General features: G+C 46.5%; 1 protein-coding gene across 14 annotated transcripts in view; it reads left to right on the top strand.

Annotated features, from left to right (window-relative positions):
- Window positions 1–18,235, top strand: part of AOPEP (aminopeptidase O (putative)) — a 360,558-nt gene that overhangs the window by 184,278 nt on the left and 158,045 nt on the right. For 13 of the 14 annotated variants that reach the window (XR_016510539.1, XR_016510536.1, XR_016510537.1 and 10 more), the window contains exons 5-6: window positions 7,052–7,241; window positions 12,051–12,160. Coding sequence is in view for 10 of the 14 variants with exons in the window: in XM_090274018.1 (XP_090130144.1) it covers window positions 7,052–7,241; window positions 12,051–12,160 (300 nt within the window). In the remaining 4 variants the exon portion in view is untranslated. The remainder of the gene's footprint in view (window positions 1–7,051; window positions 7,242–12,050; window positions 12,161–18,235) is intronic. The other variant, XM_090274014.1, reaches the window with a different exon arrangement.

The following is an 18,235-nucleotide window of genomic DNA, read 5'->3' on the forward strand; positions in this document are numbered from 1 at the left end:
GTAAACCATGGACTCTAGGTAATAATGATGAGCCAGTGTAGGTTCATTAGTTTTAACATATGTTCCACTCTGGTGAGTGATGTTGATGTAACAGAACCCCTGGGCTGCTCCGATTGAAACAGAACCCACAGGCTGGTTAGTTAGGGACCCGATTGCCCGCCGCCAGAATTACAACTCTCAGTACTAGAGTTTAGTGAAAAGAAAAAGAACTGTTTATTTAACAGTTAAATAAATTTAGATTATTTGCAGGTTTCTGCTGTTGAGTCTTATGTTCTTTAAAATATCCACAAACACATAGTTCTGCCTCCCTCTACCAAACCAGGCCAGCCTTAGAAAAGTCGGAAACACCGTTTCCCTACTTCCTAGGCACAGTTCAGCTTTACCAGTACCTGCCAATCACTCAAATCTGATTGGGAGGTCCTTTCTGCACCAAGGTGCCCTCCAGCTTTTAATGCAGAACCGAGTGGATTCTCAGCCTCCTTGTAAACTGCCTTCTTCCTGCAAACCCTGTGGATCTCTTCTACTTCTCAAAACCGCATGGTGAGAGCCTCTTAAAGCAGCCTGGAGAGCCCTCTCAAAACCGCATGGAGAAGGCCCCTTCACCAAGCCACATGGAGGGAGCGTGAGAGAGAGAGCAACCTGGAGAGCCCCCTCCGCCAAACCACATGGAGGAAGAGTGTGAGATCGAGCGAGAGAGCGAGAGCGAGAGCTAAAAGTCCGCAGCTGCTTATATATCCCTGACTGCGTCCTCTGATGCAGTGGATGTTGCAACCAGTTCTGACCATTCACAGAACCCTACACAGGCTCTGTAGGCTCCTTTCTACCAGCCCACAGTCCAAGATCCCTCCCATCTCCCTGAGCCTTGGAAGTTTCAAAGCCATTTTGCATAACAAAGACACTAGCTACTAGCCCCAGGCATGCAAAGGCATCTTAAAAGCTGCTTCCTTTTCCCCATCCCCCAGCCACAAGTTCTGGGGTTTGTTTTTGGACACCCCTGTTTCTGTAACATTGATAGTGGGGGAAGCTGTGCGTGTGTGGGGCATAGAGTAGCTAGGAAACCTCTGTAACTTCCACTCTGTTTGTGAACCTTAAACTGCTCTGCAAAGTAAAGTCTCTTTAGGAAAAAAAAAAAAGTTGGCTTTAACAGAAATGGGTAGGATGTAGAGGCCAGGGTCGGGTAGCAGGCAGTCTGGCGTGCTGCCCTTCCAGGGCTCTGGGTATAATGCATGAGGGACTGACGGAAGCACCCTTGCACCTGTTCATTTAGGCAGCCCCTTGCAGTGTCCTGTAAGGGGCTCCTGGCACAAGACAGGGTCAGGAAGAACCAGGTGTTGTGTTCGGGAGCTTAGTCTCTTTCCTACCTGCCTTCTCACTAGGAGGAGGCCAAAGCTTTGCTGATCAAAAGGCCTGGTACCCTGAAGGCTGCTCTGGCTATCATGTAAATTTAAGGAACAGCAGTCCCAAGGCTTCCCTTGGGTGGACTCTGAAGACGGAGCTTTACGGAAAGCCATGATCATGCACCACTGGGCTTCAGCTGGCATAGAGTTATGGAAGCCCTGAAGTCACAGGTCTAACCCCAGTGACCCTGTCAGAGTGGGACGGAATAAGTCTTCAGTGAATTAAAATATTTACTTCATTACTTGCTATCTGTGTGATTTTGAGCTAGTTACTAACCTCTGTGTCTCGCTTCCATCATCTGTAAATGGGGATAATAAAATCTATCTCCTGAGGTCGTGGATAGATTGAGATAATGTATGTAAAATACAGTGCCCAGCATGAGACTTTAAGACAATATGAGTCTTTAAAAGGAGGATATGATTTCGGTAGGAGTCTCTGGAATGTAGATCTGGGGCTTCCTCGGTCACTCTATGCTGTAGTCACATTGACCTTCTAAACCAAAACTCTAAATTTGGATAAATGAGTAGATATTTTACTGCCTATTTGCTATTCAAAATTTTTAAATAAAAACTTACACCGGCTAATGTTATCTTTTTCTCTCAAATCTAAACCCCCATGATGATCAGATGTAGTAAGTTTTCCTCAAGTTTTTCTAAGTGGTTTCCACCTCAGGCTACTACTGAAAGTCTCATATCCCCAAAAGAGCATTTCTTCATCTCCTAATTAGGGCTGCAGTTTAAAGACTAACCACGTGGTTACAGCAGGATGCCAGACGGAGCAAACAAAGGTGACTGGCACCCACAGAGCAGTCTGAAAGCCAGAAGGGAGCAGCAACCCTGCCAGGTCACCCAGGCTGCCCCTTTACCTTTGGGACAACAGATGCATCCCCTACATTAGACTATATCTAGGAGAAGGACTAAGGAATTTCATTGCAAGATGAAAGGGCAGGAGCTGAGCATTTGGTCAAAGTACTGGCAAATACCATGTCATGCCTTATTGTTACAGAGCAAAAGGGGGTTCTTTCATGTGGTGCCTTAATGTAAAACCCAACAATTAGTGTTGAGGCAAAGAGGTCTTTATTTACAATATTCCAACCTGGGGAGGACAGTGAGCACTTCAGCTCAGAGCCCTGTTCTCCCATGGGACCCAGCACTTCCCTTGCTCCCCATAAGGCTATAAGCCAAAACCATGCCCAGAAGTTCCCCATCCCTTATCTGTCAGCTGTCTTCTTCAGGATCTGGGGTACGATGTCATCAGCCTCCATATAACAGTCCAGCAAAACATGTGCCGTGTTGCACTGGATCATGCATGGTTTTCTCTCTCTGCCCTTTCAAAGCCGCATGGATCTCTTCTTTCTTCCCTCTGCGAATCTTGTGGTTCTTCCCTCCAATGGCTGCCGCCTTATTTTTTAATCTGGGACCATGGCTTGTGACACAGTGGGCACGGGAACCAGTTCTGACCATTCACAGAACCTTGCGCAGGCCCCTTATGCTCTTTCCTCACTATTCTATGGTCAAAACCCCTCCCATCTCCTTGGTGCCTTGGAAGAACCAAAGCAATTTACATAACTAAGACACTAGCTACCAGCCATAGACATGCAAAGGCATCTTGAAAGCTGTCCCCTTACCCCCCACTCCCCTACCCGCCGCATGCTCTGGGGATTTTGGGGACCCTGCTCTGTAACATTATGAAGGAAAGAGAAAACCTGTTCTGAACCTAAGGGAGAGGTAAGGATATTTGTCCTCCCTTTCAGATTGTTCCAGGCTTCTGTGAGTCTATTACACGGTTGTCCAAATTAAATCAGCAATTAATTAAGTCATGTAAGCAAAAGTTGCTTTCATGTAGTTATGAGATGGTTAGAATGATCCAGTTTGACTTAGGAGGGAAAGGAACCTCAGTTTTTCTCTTTCTTGGTTCTTCCTTCCTTTCTATAATGGAAAATTGGGCTCCACATGTCATTGAAATGGAGAAAAACTCTGAACCCATGAGAAGTTCAAGTTTGATTAATATAAGTCTATTTCCTGGATGCAGCTCCCAGGGATCTGTATAAAAAGTGAATCTGCTTCCCCTGAGGGCAATTAGTATTTGCTCCAGTATAATGGGAGGGCCGCCTAAGGCTCTTCTTGTCCCAAACCAAGAGCTATTTCCTGTCCTCTTGGTCTCACCTGCAGCCTGCTCTGACCAGCTGAGGCAGCCTGAGCCTGTACGTGCTGAGCAGCAATGTGGCCCACGCTGGTCATGTATCCCTGGACAAAGCAGAAATAAATCTCAACTGGCCCTTACTTAAGATCTGATGAAATTCTTCATTTCCACTCTAAATTGAATTCCTCCCGAAGGATTGGAGCAGCTCCTGAGAGTAATGAAGGCATTCTTTCCTCCTCTGGTAGAAGCATCTTTTAAATTAACAGACACAGCCTTCTAATCTGGGTGGGGAGGTGGTTTTTAGGAACAGTCTTAAGAAACTGTTTTCAGACCAGAAATGGTATTTTTAATCTTGGAGGGGCGGTGTGGCAGACATGCAATAACACATGGCCTCTGTGGGGAGGCAGCCCTGCTGGTGGTCTCTGGGACAGAATGAGAACACGTGTCCTGCAGTCGTGCCCCGCCACCCAGCTCTGCCCTGTGGTCCTCCTCCACCACTTGTAGTCAGAGAATTTATTATGTAGAACACAAGCAAAAGGGTGTGTGTTTTTGAAAGTTGAAAATATTATTTTCCAGCCCATCTCTTATTTGGGAAAAATGATAAACTCCATAATTTTTTAAAATAATTTTTATGATGAAGCTGTCATGCTAGTGATTATCTTTCGTCCTCTCTAATGGTGATGAATCGACAATTTGGCATTTGTAGAGGCAGCTGACACAGGCCCTGTGGGGCAGTGGTGGGGGAAGAGAAAAGGAGAGCCGTTTGCAAATGGGCACTGTCACAGTGAAAACTGCTGGCCTGCTGGCTGATTAGGCCCTGTGTAAGGTTCTGAGCAGGTGACACTTATAAATCAAGGTTAAGGTGGGTGTAGAAAATTCTAAACCACTCATTCTGTTTTGAAGGTGGGCATGGTAACAGAATATTTAACATTACTCCTTGAAATGAATGTAAGAGCAGTATACTTTTCTTCACGCACTGTTGAAAAAAGAAACAAACAGTTTAAGAATTCTACTTAACATGAGAAATTCTGATATGTATTTAGGGTCAAAAGGAGGAGGAAATTCTCCTTGAAAGAATATTCTGTTGGTCATTTTATGTCAGACTTTTGTTAACAAACCTTAAGAAAGGCTGTCAAAACCTTACCCCATGTTTTAATTTAGTTTTAAGAAAGATGTCATTTCCTTCATAAGGGAATATAAACACCCCCCAGAGCAGCCTGCAGATAAAAACCCCACCTTAGAGGGCATGCTTTACTGCAGGAGGATTTGGGGTCTGGCTCTCAACTGGAAAATTGCTTTTCAGGGAGAAGTTCGCCTTTTCCCACTGATAATAGGTTAGGTCATTTATGTCCAGTGAAACGCCCTTCCTTCCTGTGTAGGAGGATGTTTAAGCTTCCGTCTTTTTCAGAGGACAGTAAGAAATACATTTATCCCCAGCCAGGAAGAAAGGATTGAGGGTGGGAAGTGGGAATTCAGATGGGATTCCAGCAATGCCAGGGCCTGTCCTGAGCCCAGCCTAGCCTCATCAGAGTCGGGGGTGTGTCTCCCAAGTTACTGGCAGGTGGGGAAGGAGGTCTGGCAGAGAAAGACTGCTAGAGGGGAAAAATTAAAGGGCAAGGACAAACAGTGCCCCCCACACCCAGCTGCTTTTGTGCATTCCTTCAGGCCATCGTAGATTTTGATATTTGCATAAGTGGGCCTTGGACAGGCTTCCCCACTGGGAGAAAGCAGTGAGCTGGTCAGCAAGGACAGGGCAGGCCTTTTTTTTCATGAACAGTCATCAGCTTGTGTATCCCTCCTGGGTGGAGCAGACGGGTCAGCCTTCGTGTCTCTAACCACAGTGCACCATCTGGGTATCTGGCTGGCAGACCCTTCTGATGCAGGCTTGTCTTTGAGCTTGTTTATAAGGCCTGATGTTACTTGTGTTTTGCTTTAGCCAAAAGGGTGAAGTGCTGCCAACAGTATGTCTGGAATGTTATTTACTTGGTACATTTCTGTGGCTTTTCTTTGTAGCACTGCACATGCCAGAGCAAGGGGTCACTTACTGACAGCGCCAGGTTGCACAGTTTTGTCTTCTCCACAGGCTGCTTTCTCAGTAAGAGGAAGTTTTCAGCTCCTGTGCCTCTCAGTCCCCTTCTTCCCTTCCCTTTTTCCTACTTTCTCCTCTCTTCCTGCTTTCCTTTTCCCCTACTGTTTTCCTGAATTAGTGCTCTGAAATACTGTAGGTGTCCCCATGTCCTAAATGCCCCCAGTGCCCTTTATTATCTGGAGTTTCTGGTGGATTCTGTCGAGTCTGGCAGACGCTTTTTCGTTTGCGTGTCTGCCCTGTTATTATTTCACATAAAAGCTGTCTGTTTTGGCACATGACTCCGTGATTTCAATTGGGCTTTCTGAGCTGAATGGGGGCGTTGTGCAAGAGAAATACAGGTGGAGTTTTCTCTACTGGTGGCCGTGGGGGCGGAGGACAAATCTGCAAGCAGTCCTGGCTTGTGCCGAGCCCACACGATGGCTCACAAATGGCTTTTGAAGGAAGAAACCAGTGTGTACAGTTTCTTAATTTGGGAGGTTTCACAACTGTTTTTGTTCAATTGACGGAGGAGAGATTTTTTTAAAGAGCAAATTTTTCATTAACAAGACTGTAAACAAGACCTGGATAATAAGAAATGCTGAAGGTGGAAGCAGGAGGTATCCTGTTTGCCTCTTCTCTCTTCAGCTCCCTCCCTGCCATTTCATCTGTGCAGTTCTAAGCATGTTATTTTGGGTTTCAAAGCAAAGTATGGAAAATGAGATTAGATAAATCTCCCTGGCTGGTGCCAGCCCTGGGGCCGTTTGCACACCTGGGTGGGTTAACTCCCTCTTCTCTGCCTCTGCATAATTTTCTTATGCCATGTGAATATGGAAGCATCTACAGATGGGAGGTGATACCATTGACAACCTCTGCGTTACGGAGACTCAACTTTTATCTGAGCGTCCAGGAAAAGTCACCCATTCCTGGCACCTGTTAGTTTGTTAACTGTGTAACCAGCCCCAAAGTGATATGGAAAATTTTGGGTTCCATTCTTCTTGGCTTTTCCTGTACTTTTGCATGACTCATCAATTTGTTTGTAAGCCGCTCAGATTTTTGGCTGCAGGGTCTTTTTTGATCGTCTCTGACAGCATGGGCTTCATACTCTCACACCTGCTCTCTTTTACAGCCCGGGTTTCCCAGTAAATGCTCCCATTGCATTGTCATTTCTCTAGTGTAAAACTGGGCTTCAGGTTACTTATTACAGGTAATAGTCATTGATGACGGAGATGACTGCCTGGTAAAAACGGTAACTTGAACTGTTGCCAGAGATGTAAACTGCCGCTTTTTGTATTTCTAGAAGCCTCTGAGCTGCAAGCCTATCTGTCATGATCTTGCGTGCACATGGTAATAGCAGGATCACCAGGCTGAGCATGCCGCCCCCTGGGGCAGTCACCCAACAGGCTCTAACAAGACTCTGTATGTTTTCTCCACCATTATCCACAGCCCACACATTGTCTTCCTCTCTCAGAGCACCTTGACTGGAGGGAGCCATCTTTGTGGGACCCGTCTCTGCCATGAAATTGCACATGCCTGGTTTGGCCTAGCCATCGGGGCTCGTGATTGGACGGAAGAGTGGCTGAGTGAAGGGTTTGCCACTCACTTGGAAGATGTATTCTGGGCCAAAGCACAGAAGGTAGGTTTAAAGTGACCCTAAACATTTCACTTCCTGGAGTCAAATTCTAATTGTAGTCATTGGTTCATTCAACAGATATGTCCTGAGTGCTTATTATCCATAGGCAGTGCTCTTTTTTGCTTGGAGAGAGCTGTATAAATGAGGGAAAGCCCCTTCCTTGTGGGGTTCACAATAGAGCCATAGAAGAGAGAATCAACCATCATGCCTAACATGTTAGGTGCTGATGAGCAGTGGGAAGAAAATGAAGCAGACAAAGTGGTTGGGGGGGCTGTTTTAGAAGGTTCCAAGAGAAGGCGTTTCTGATAAGGGGCATTTGAGCCAAAACTTGCAAAAAAGGTTATGTGACATTGACTGTGTTTTGTTTTGTTTTGCTAAGTAATGAAATTGCAAGTTAAACCGGAAGTCATAATCTCAGATGTCTGCTGGCAAGTAATGAAGAGTGAAGCAGCTGATGTTAAAGAGTAGGGAATCGTGCCAACTGTGACAAATTGGCACCTGGTGGGCCTCAACTCTATCCAACTGTCATGTTGAAAGGAGGACTCAAGATAGCCTAGACTTCTAGTTTTTTAAAGAAAGTTATAAATTGAGAATTTTCTGTAAAATTTCCTAATTTAAAAAATATTTTGTAAACCAACATATCCAGAGGCCAGACCTGGTTAGCACATTCCCAGTACAACCTCTACTTTAAAAACTGGCCACCAGTTCTAATGAGGCTATGGCAGCTAAACCACTTCCTGCTTATTTTCTTGTTCATAATACTTGGTCACTTGTTTCTCTACCATTTCTACTCCTTACATAAAATACGAAGTAAAACCCTGCGGTTAATTGCTCTGTGTGTGCACCTCAGTGGGTATTAATAATGAGAGTGGGTAGTAGGGTGGTTTCCAACAGGATATAGAAGACACTCGACTATTTAACATTTTCTGAACTTCACAAGTTTGTGCAATACCCATATGATTTTGTTCAAGTTCCTTCTGCTTGTTGAAATCTTATTTCTTTTTCACCATCTAGCTCAGGGTCACATTCTCTGGACAGCCCAGACTGATCATTCCACTCACAATTCAATACTGCTCTTCTAGAAACTTTGAACTCCCACAGTATTTGGTACTAACTTACCTCTTTCTTCCCACTTTCTTCTTCTTCCTTCTATCCTCACAACTAGACTATGACCTCTTTCAAAGTAGAGCTGTACCTTGCTCAACCTTCCACTCCTGCAGCTAGCAGTATACATGTCCATGTCCCCTGCCACAGATAGTCACATGAAGAAAGGCCACATGGCAGGGTACAGGAAAGTGGCTGGGTGCAGAATCTGACCAGGCTTGGAATCTTGGCTCTGCTGTTGACTAGCTTCCCTGAGTCATAGTTTCGTCATTTGTAAAATGGGTATGCGGATGCTTACCCTAGAAGGTTGCATAACATAACATGTAAATGAGTGTAGCACAGTGCCTGACACATAGTAGGCATTCAGCAAGGCTTAAATAATTTTCATATAAATGTGCCTCTATCACCATCCCTTCCCTGGGGTGCTTCCATCCTGAGACAGTCAGTTTTGTGGTATTCTTGGTAATCATGAATGTATTTCAGGCATCTGATGATAATTTTTCTGTCCTTTTGTCTCCTCCATCCCCAGAGGGCACTCCTCTTTTACCCTTCCCCCTGCCTGAACCTCCAGGGGGTCACTTCTGAGACTCTGCATGGGTCATGCCTCTCACTGCCCTGAATACGCCCATCTTACCAACACAGGCCAAGCTGGCCTGGCAGCATATCACAGCCATACACCATCCCTGGGTCTGTTCTGTGCTCAATCTATAGGAATAAAAGGACGAGTAAGACACAACCCTGCTCTGAAAGAGGTCATAGTCTAATTGAGGAGGGAAGAAAAGCACACGGGAGGGAAGAATATAAGTTGTGAAAGAGAGGGCAACACCAAACATCGTCGTGCAAGTTCCAAGGTGGAAGAGGCCAGGTCTGAGAAGATCCAGGAAGTCCCATTGACGGAGGTGACTTCTGACATGAGCTCAAAGGCAAAGCGGGAGCCGAGGCTTCTTGTCCCTCCTTTTCCCCTGACCTGGCGCAGGGGGCAGCTCAGCTCATCATCCTTCAAGGTGCACGCAGTAACTCTCAGTGTATGAAAACACAAACACCCCTGAGGCAAAGTGGCCAATTCTAGAATCAGCACAAAGTTTGGAAATATTTTCAGAGCACATCCATCACTCTGACCCCTTCCTTGAAGGGTGAGTAAGCCCAAGCTGCCGCTGGTCCCTGACAAGAGCCTACAACAGACCTTCCAAGCAGGAGAGAGGAGTGCTCTTCAGGGCAGGGGAGGGTCGGCCACCTCACGGGACTCTCCTGGTCAGCAGTTGGATCCCCAGAGAGGATGGAGTTAGGTCTCATTGGTCATTCTGCAGCACCGAGCATTAATTAGCAAGCATGGCAAAGTTGGGGAGTGGGAATTCATTGAACAAGGAGATGGAAATCCACATTCTGTTCGGAGGGGCATGCTGTAGGGAAAAGTGGATTGAGTTAGTTGCAACATTGAATTGTACAACTTGTCATCAACCTGGATAAAGTCTAAACTCTTTCACACGTGTCTTAAGTAGCCTGGCTGCCATAACAAAATACCACAGACTAGGAAGCTTCAACACATATTTGTTTTCTCACAGTTCTACAGCCTGGAAGTCCAAGGTCAAGGTGCTGACAGGCTTGCTTTCTCTCTTGTCTGGCTTGGTGATGGCAACCTTCTCACTGTGTCCTCTATGCACACACACACACAGAGAGGGCTGGTGTCTCTTCTTATAAGGACACCAGTCCTATTGAATTAAGGCCCCACCTCTATGACCTTATTATCTTTAATTACCTCTTTAAATGCCCTATTTATACCCTAGCTGGCTGGTTCAGTTGGTTGGAGCATCATCCCATACATCAGGGGTCCCCAACCCCTCACCAAGGACCAGTCTAGTCCATGGCCTGTTAGGAATGGTGCTGCACAGCAGAAGGTGAGTGGCAGGCAAGTGAGCGAAGCTTCATCTGTATTTACAGCTACTCCCTGTTGCTTACATTACCGCCTGAGCTCTACCTCCTGTCAGATCAGCAGCAGCATTAGATTCTCCCAGGAGTGTGAACCCTACTGTGAACTGTACGTGTGAGGGATCTAGGTTGCACACTTCTGATGATCTGAGGTGGAGCTGAGGCTGTGATGCTAGCCTGGGGAGCAGCTGCAAATACAGATTATCATTAGCGGAGAGGTTTCACTGCACAGAGACCATAATAAATCAATTGCTTGTGGACTCATATCAAAACCCTATCAGGAAGCAGCGAGTGACAATTAAGCTGCATCTGGTGGCAGGTTATAAAGCTACCCACCTCCCACACCGGTCCATGGAAAAATAGTCTTCCATGAAACCTGTCCCTGGTAAAAAGTTTGGGGACTGCTGCCATATACCAAAAGGTTACAGATTCAATTCCTGGTCAGGGCACATACCCAGGTTACAGGTTTCATCCCCAATTAGAGCATGTATGAGAGGCACCTGATTGATGTTCCTCTCACATCTCTTTCTCTCCTCCCTCCCTTCCTCTCCCTTCCTCTCCCTTTCTCTCTCTAAAATAAATTATCATCAAGTGAAGATTTTTTTAAAAGCTCCATTTCTAATACAGTCACATTTGGGCTGAGAGCTTCAATATGAATTTCGGGTGAGGGGACATAACTCAGTCCATAATAACAAGACATACAGAGTCTGTTGATTATCTGTCGTCTGCTGACTCCTCGGCACCTGTCCCTCTCCGGATAGCAGCCTGTTCCTCGTCTGGCCATGTCCCTTGCCATTCTCTAAACGCATCATGCTGTTTCTAGGCCCCACGAGCCTTGCACATGCTTTCCCTCTTCCTGGATTCCTCCTTCCCTAGTTGACTCCTGCTTTCCCTGGAGACCAGCTCAGGTCCTACTACCTTCTCAGGAAAGACTTCTGACCACCCTGGTTGGCCAGGAGGCATTAGGCTTCTTCCTTCACCTCTGTCATCACTGCACTCTGATGTTACTGTTCTTATCCCACACACACACCCCCACCCACCTCCACCCCTGCCACATGCTATACTCCATGGGGAAGGGGCTGTGTCTGTATTATCCTCAGGGCCTAGCAGAGATTCTGTAAATATCTGTTGAATGAACTATTAGAGACCTTTATTTCCAGAAATGCCTCTAGGTACTTACATTCCCTCCTCAGTGGATGTTTTGCTGCCCTTTCTTAAGATTATAGCCCTGGGGCCTAGTGAGCACATGAGTGACAGAGGGCAGGGTGCAGTGGCCTCCCCCTTCCACAGAGTGAGTCTAGGCAGTAAGTACACTGTTTCTGGTTATATGCAAACAGAATCATCTGGGTTGCATTAGCAGGCTCCACTCTAAACAGCCCTTAACAAAACTGAGGGCTGGGGAAATAAGAGGTAAGTGGAGGGGCCTTCCCCACCCTGTGCAGACAAAGCTGGAACAGGCTGGATGCAATGGCCCTTTAGGGAAGCCTGCTCTCTCCAGGTGGGGTGGGGATGGGGGTGGGGTTGGGGTTCCTGGACCAGGGGGTCCCTCCCAAACAGGCAGCAAGAGAGTGAACAGTTAGTTCTTCCTTTGAGGACGTAAGAGGCCCCTTTGGCCTCTTTGGTCTCCTGACCTTTTTGATGGGGCGCAAGGTGCAGCAGATAGCCAGTGTTTACTATCCTCCCGGAAATAGAGCCAGCCGCTTCACTGAGTGGCTCTGACCTTGCCTGAGGACAACAGTGACTATGTTTTGTGCGTGTGTATTTGTGTGTCTGTGGCTTCAGCAGCTGTTCCCCCATGAGGCCCAGGAACAGCAGGAGCTGCGAGCTTGCCTGCGCTGCCGTCACCTGCAAGAGGAGTTGCGGAACTCCCCGGAGGAGATGCAGGTGTTGAGGTAAAGCACCATGTGATCTGTCTACCTTCTCTTCTCTACCTCCTGCTCCTCCTTCCCTTCAATACACATTTAGGCCGTGTATTAAATCTGCTGTGTCCTTTTAAAATTAGATCGGACTGGGTTACTCATCCTCCCAGGGATGTGATTGTTATGTTTTAAATCTTTCAGGGTATGTGTTTGGATTTGCCTTCTGATGTTTTCCTGGTGTCTCTATTCAGGAAAAAAACTATCACAAGGCCATTTCGGGGACCAAATTCTTCGTTTGAAGTTCTAATAGTCACTTCATGTGGTGGCTGGGGTCTTGGAGAAGGGTGGGTTTGGTAGCCCGGTAGATAGTAACCCTTTAAAATCAAAAGGAAAAAAAAAACCTTTAGGAAAATATTGATTCCTAAGTGTTTAGTAGTAACAGATGTTTGTGTCAATGGCGCTTTTTGTTCTGGATCTGTCCCAGCAGGAGGCCACTCCTGTGAGAGGATTCTACTCCCAGCTCCACAGTTTTGTTTTCAGAGAGTCTTGCAGCACCTGTAGGATTACTTCTTGCCTTTTTCCATGTTTGTCCCTCTTTGCTTTGTTCCTTGTCTTCACTTCTCTGAATAGTTGTTCATCTGAAACCTCCAGCCTAGGCCTCAGACTGTGGTTGCTATGGCAATAGAAGCTTTCATCCTGCCCCCTCCAGACTAGAGCCAAGTGCTTGGAGTCCACAGTCAGACAGGTGGGAAGGCGGCCATCCAGGAATCAGCCCCACTTTAGATGGCAACCCCCAAGGTCAGGCCACCTCCTGGGCAGATGCCTGCCCGACAGGGCTCTGGCTCTCTATTGTCACCACTCGGTGGTGACTGCCCATGAAGGCCCAAGTCTGAGGTAACTGCTGCACACAGTCTGACCCTGGAGGATGGCTTTTTCATGCAGCAGGGCAGCATGGGGTGTCTGCTTTTCCTGCAGAGAAGTCCCTGCTCACATGCTAACAGCTACCACTAGAGCTGACTCATCCATTGTTCAGGAGAGCCAGGCCAGAGCCCTGCAGTCCCCACCCAGCACCACTATTCTCACATCCGTTCACTCTCAGCTAGGGGGATGGCTATACCCATGTGGACAAGGGCCGTGTTCTCATGAAGCTTCCACTTAGCAGGGACCCCGTCACGTGCACAGCTAGACACAGGTGGTGAGAAATGGTGTGAAGGGAACACAGTGATTTACATTGAGGGATTAGGTCATGCCTCTGGGAGACGCAGGAAGGCCCTCGTGTAGGAAAGGACTTGTCATGCAAGTGCAGAGGGACAGAGAAGAGGGCAGTGTGGCCAGAAGGGCAGGGAGAGCAGGCAGGAGCCAGGGCTGAGAGCCTTACTCCCAGTGCTATGCCAGGGCCTTCAGCCGGGAAGGCTCACGCTCTGTCCTGTGGGCTTACAGTGCTGCTCTGGCTGCTGTGTTGGGTGGATGCAGGCAGCACGCAGAGAGCAAGGAGCAGGGTCGGAATGCTGCAGTCATTCCTAATAGATTCCCTGGTGGTGGCAGTGACAGACACAAGAAGCAGACCTGTTTGAGACACATTTTGGCCCTGGGACTGGCAGGCCTTCAGTTGATCAAATGCGGAAAGAGGAACATGAGAGTGCCCAGGACGATGTCTCGGCTTTTTACTTGAGTGGCTGGGGGAAAGAGCACAGACTGTGAGAGGAGCACTCTTTGGGGGGGAAAACAAATATTCTTGTTTTGCATGCATTCTGTTTGAGATGCCCAAATAGCTGTTCAATATTGAGAACTCAGTGGGGTCTACAAGTCATGAGCTCACTGGAGGGATTGGAACATTTGGCCTATAAATACTTTAAAATCTGAGCACATGAAAATCACCAGGGAGAGAAGAAACTGAAAGAAGAGCTTGAGAGGAAGATGGGGAGCCATCAGAGGAACTGGGGAAATTAGTGTAGAGAAAACCCAGACAACAGAATCCAGGACAGAAAATGAAGGAGGTGGGAACGGAGTGTTGGATGCTGCTGAGGGGTGTGTAAAAGGGAGGGAGAGAAGTTACTTTTGGGTTGGACCACACAGAGATGTGATCTTGACATGCATGCATTTAGCTTTGAGTGGTGGAGAAGGTAGCCAGATTGCAGCTGGCAGAACAGTGAATGGGTGTTCAGAAAGTGGAGACAGTGAGTGTGGGCTTTGTGAAGGAAGTTGTGCTCAGAGAGGAAGCAGGTGAAAGTCAGAAAGGTTTGTTTTAGGGTGGCTGACACAGGCCCATGCATATGTGCAAGCTATATAACTGTGCCAATCCTGTCACCTCTCAAGACTCTTCATTCTCCAGTGTCTAAGTCCTTCTGATGCCTCCAGGTCTGCACGACCATAGTTCTTTGGGGTGGGGTTGGGGGTGTAGGGGCCTCATAATGAACATCAGCTGATGACATGCATTTCCAGCTTGTAAGCAATCGGCGTGCACTCCAGGGAGTCAGTACATAGGTGAAAGAGCCTGATTTCTGCACTCCATGGAGCTGTGATTGAAACAGAATCCATGGGCTGTAACTAATTATGAGGAGCTCAACTGCCCACCACCAAAAGGCATAACTCCCAATACCAGAGTTTGGTGAAAGGGAAAGGGATTGTTTATTTAAAGGTTTTACAGATTTAGATTAATAGTAGAATTCTGCCGTTAAGTCCCACTCCCTTTAAAACACACACAAACATATAGTCCTGCCTCGTGCCAAACCAGGCCAGTTTCAGAGCAGAAAAGTCAGAGGTGCTGCTCCCTCTAGGAAAATAGAATTCTGGGGCTCCGTACTTCCCAGACGCAGCACAGCTCTCCCGGCAGCGCCCATCCATCCTTGTCTGGTTGGGAAGGTTCTGCCTCTGTTGCAGTGCTCTCCAGCTCCTCATCCAGAACTGCGTGGCACCTCCTTACACACCCAACCTCATGGCAGGCTGGTGGGGTGCCCCTGCTCTTTTTCAAACCACTCAGCTACCCAAATGGCTGCTGCCTTATTTAAAAACCCTGACCGTGACCTGTGATGCAGTCAGTGTGGTGACCAGTCCTGGCCACTCATAGAATCTTGCACAGGCCTTGTAAGCTTTTTCGTCACCATTCTATGGTCAAAGGCCCTCACACTTCCTTGGCACTTGGAAAGGCCATAGCCGTTTGCATAACTAAGACACTAGGTATCTCAGGAAAGCTGCTGTGCTCCACTGAGTCCCATGCCCCAGATTCTGAGGCTTCTGGCCACTCTCTCACATGATCAGCCCAGCTGCTGGTGACCAAGAGCTTCCCCTTTGCATAAGGATCCAGGAGAAAGAATGCAGTATTTTTAGACCCATGTGCTAGAAAGCTTATTATGGCATTTGTTTTTGTCTTGGTATTCAGAAATTATATTTGCCCAAACTTAGGCTAAGCATGAAAATGACTGCATTTGAAAGTCCTGTTGCACACCATTATGGAAAATATTGTTATCAGATGTGCTTACAATGAAGAGGAAATGTTTCTGAACCCACCCTGAACTATATGGTCTAGGTTTAGTTTACCTCCATCTCCTGGAATTCTCCCTGACATGGCCACAGAGAAGCTAGAAATTGCTGAAACTGAAAGGAAGAACCAGAGTTGTAATAATTTGTTCTCAGACTTCGTTATTTTTTTTTAATATGCAAATAAGACCTTGGTAAAGAAGTCTCTTAAAACAAGATGCTCTTTTGTTTTTTTTTTTGTTTTTCTTTTTTCTTTTAAGATACTCCGTGGTTTTGAAGTGATGGACCACTCCCTCCTAAATACTTTCTTCTCTTGGCCTCTGTGTGTCTCACTCTATTTGATTTCCTTCTGCCTCGCTGGCCAGTCCTTCCCCACCTCTCCTGCTGGCATTTAACATTTTCACTGAGAGGACCCAAGGTTCAGAAGGACTGAATAAGTGTCCAGTGTCACACAGCTGATAAACAGCAGAGCGAGGGCTGAAGCTATCCTCTTTCTCTATCCCATCTCACTGCTTCAAGGAACTTGATATCACATTGAGTTGTAGTAAAATAAAAATATTCTATGTGTCTTGAACTGAGGAAGGACATGAGGGTTAGAGTAAAAAAAAGTATCCTTGGACCAAGTATCTTTATCGTTTTACGCATGAAAGCATGCATCTGATTTTTTTTAGTAGATACTGGGAGAAAAGAAAACAACATTGTGTCGTCGATTATAGATACTGGAGTATGAACAAAGTGAGAAGAGAAAAACTAAAAATTTGTTTAGTCTGACCTGCCAATTTTAGTAATTTATAGGAACTCTTTTCCATTTGTGCCTTTCCCACATCCAGTGTTGAATTGTGGCTCTCATCAAATGTGTCCTAGATTGACATGGTTGTAAGTCTCCTTTGGTTTCAATAATTTTTTTATGTTCGTGCAGTCTTCTCAGCCTTCCTTGGCTGGGGAGCCGCTAAATGTGGCTGCAGGCTGCTGAGGCATGGCGATTTGCTTAGTTTCAAAATGCTAGGGATCACATTAGTGACTCTGTGCTTTTTCTCACTTGTTAATTATTAAAGATGCCTTTCCTGTAGACCAGACCCCAGTGGCTCTCTCCAGACTCTCCTTCGCCCCTCCACCAGCCCTGGGCAGAACTCTGCGCCAGGCGAACCTGATCCCATTGCTGTCCTCCACACTGCCTGGCCTCCACTTCTTCACTTTCTCCAGTTGCCCCCAACGCCCACCCCCCTCTCCACCCTCAGCCATAGAACTTCCCTCTCAGCCAGTGCAGAGTCCTGACTCCTGCCAAGGAAGATGCAGGAGGCTTCTGAAAGGCTCTGTGCCTTTTGTCTCTGGGGCACAGCTAGATTCCGGCATCTTCTCTCTAAGTGCTTTTAGTTAGATACTCTGGCAGGCTTGTGGGAGGGAAGAGCTATTGTGGTGGGGTCAGAAGAAATCTCTGTTGGTTTTTATGGTGATTTATTATCACACCCCCTCTTTCTAGATTTATTGTTAAAGTCAAGCTTGTGCTGAGAAAAATATTAAAATACATCACGTTGACGAGGCTCTGACAAGCCCAAAGTCTGACATAGCTCTTTCTCCTAGCTGCTGCCTCCACAGTCCATGCAGTTCTAGAGAAATGCAGATACTCTCTCCTACCCTTCTCATGAATGCCTCGCCCCTGGTCACAAAGACATCCCATAATAATAGGGAAAACCCTACGTATGAAACTCTGTCCATAGCCAGAATGAAATGTGCATGCCCTGAGTAATATAGTTTGCAATGTATAAGCACTCTGTATATTCCATTTGAAACATAGGACTTTAAAAATTAAAAGTTCATGTGTAAACCTTCTCTAATATGCATGAAGTTTTCATCTCTAAAGTTTTTCTAAAAATTTTTCTCTAATCCTTGAAAACATAGCAATCTTTTCCACCCACATGTGGGAACACATCCATTAGCAGCCACAAAGTTTGCCTTAGGGAAAAGCTCCCCTCCTTCAAAAGTCCCTTGTTGCTGTTACATGCCCACCTCTAGCTCAGAGGCTCAGTCTTCTCCAAGTTCCTCCAACTGGGACCTGAGTGCTCCCCAGCATTCTTCTTCAGACTATACTGGCCCCGCAAACTATGAATCTAATTCCAGGCCGCCTTCCCTGCCCTCCCTTTCTTTTTTTGCCTCTTGCCCCACAGGGAAACTGAGACCATCAGCCTGTTCTTACTTTGATTCTATAAATGCATCATCATCAACATCTACCCTGACCTCTCAGATATCCAAATGCCAACCTGCTGTCAGTCTTCATACAGTTACAGACACATTTCTAATTCTAGAGGTGAAACTAGAACATATATACATAACCCTCTGTTCATAAGGAAGATGATAGGGAAGAATGACACTCTCATCACTTTGGACCAGGGACTGGGGTCACAAGTCAAGAAAACTCTTTTTCCTAAGGTCATTGTGCCCAGCAATCCCCAGATTCTACAGATTCTATCACACATATTTCAGTTCCCGTTTTATTGAACTCTTATGCTTTGTTTGACACCATTGGTAGCTCTTGCTTTCTGGGAACTTCTGCCACTAGCATTCATACAACCCCTCCCTGTTTCTCCTTGTCCCCTCTGCCATCCTTCCTCTGTCTCCATTGCTGTCTTCTCT

Source organism: Furipterus horrens, unplaced genomic scaffold (assembly GCF_987537825.1).
Source record: "Furipterus horrens unplaced genomic scaffold, mFurHor1.1.pri manual_scaffold_4, whole genome shotgun sequence".
Classification (NCBI taxonomy): domain Eukaryota; kingdom Metazoa; phylum Chordata; class Mammalia; order Chiroptera; family Furipteridae; genus Furipterus; species Furipterus horrens.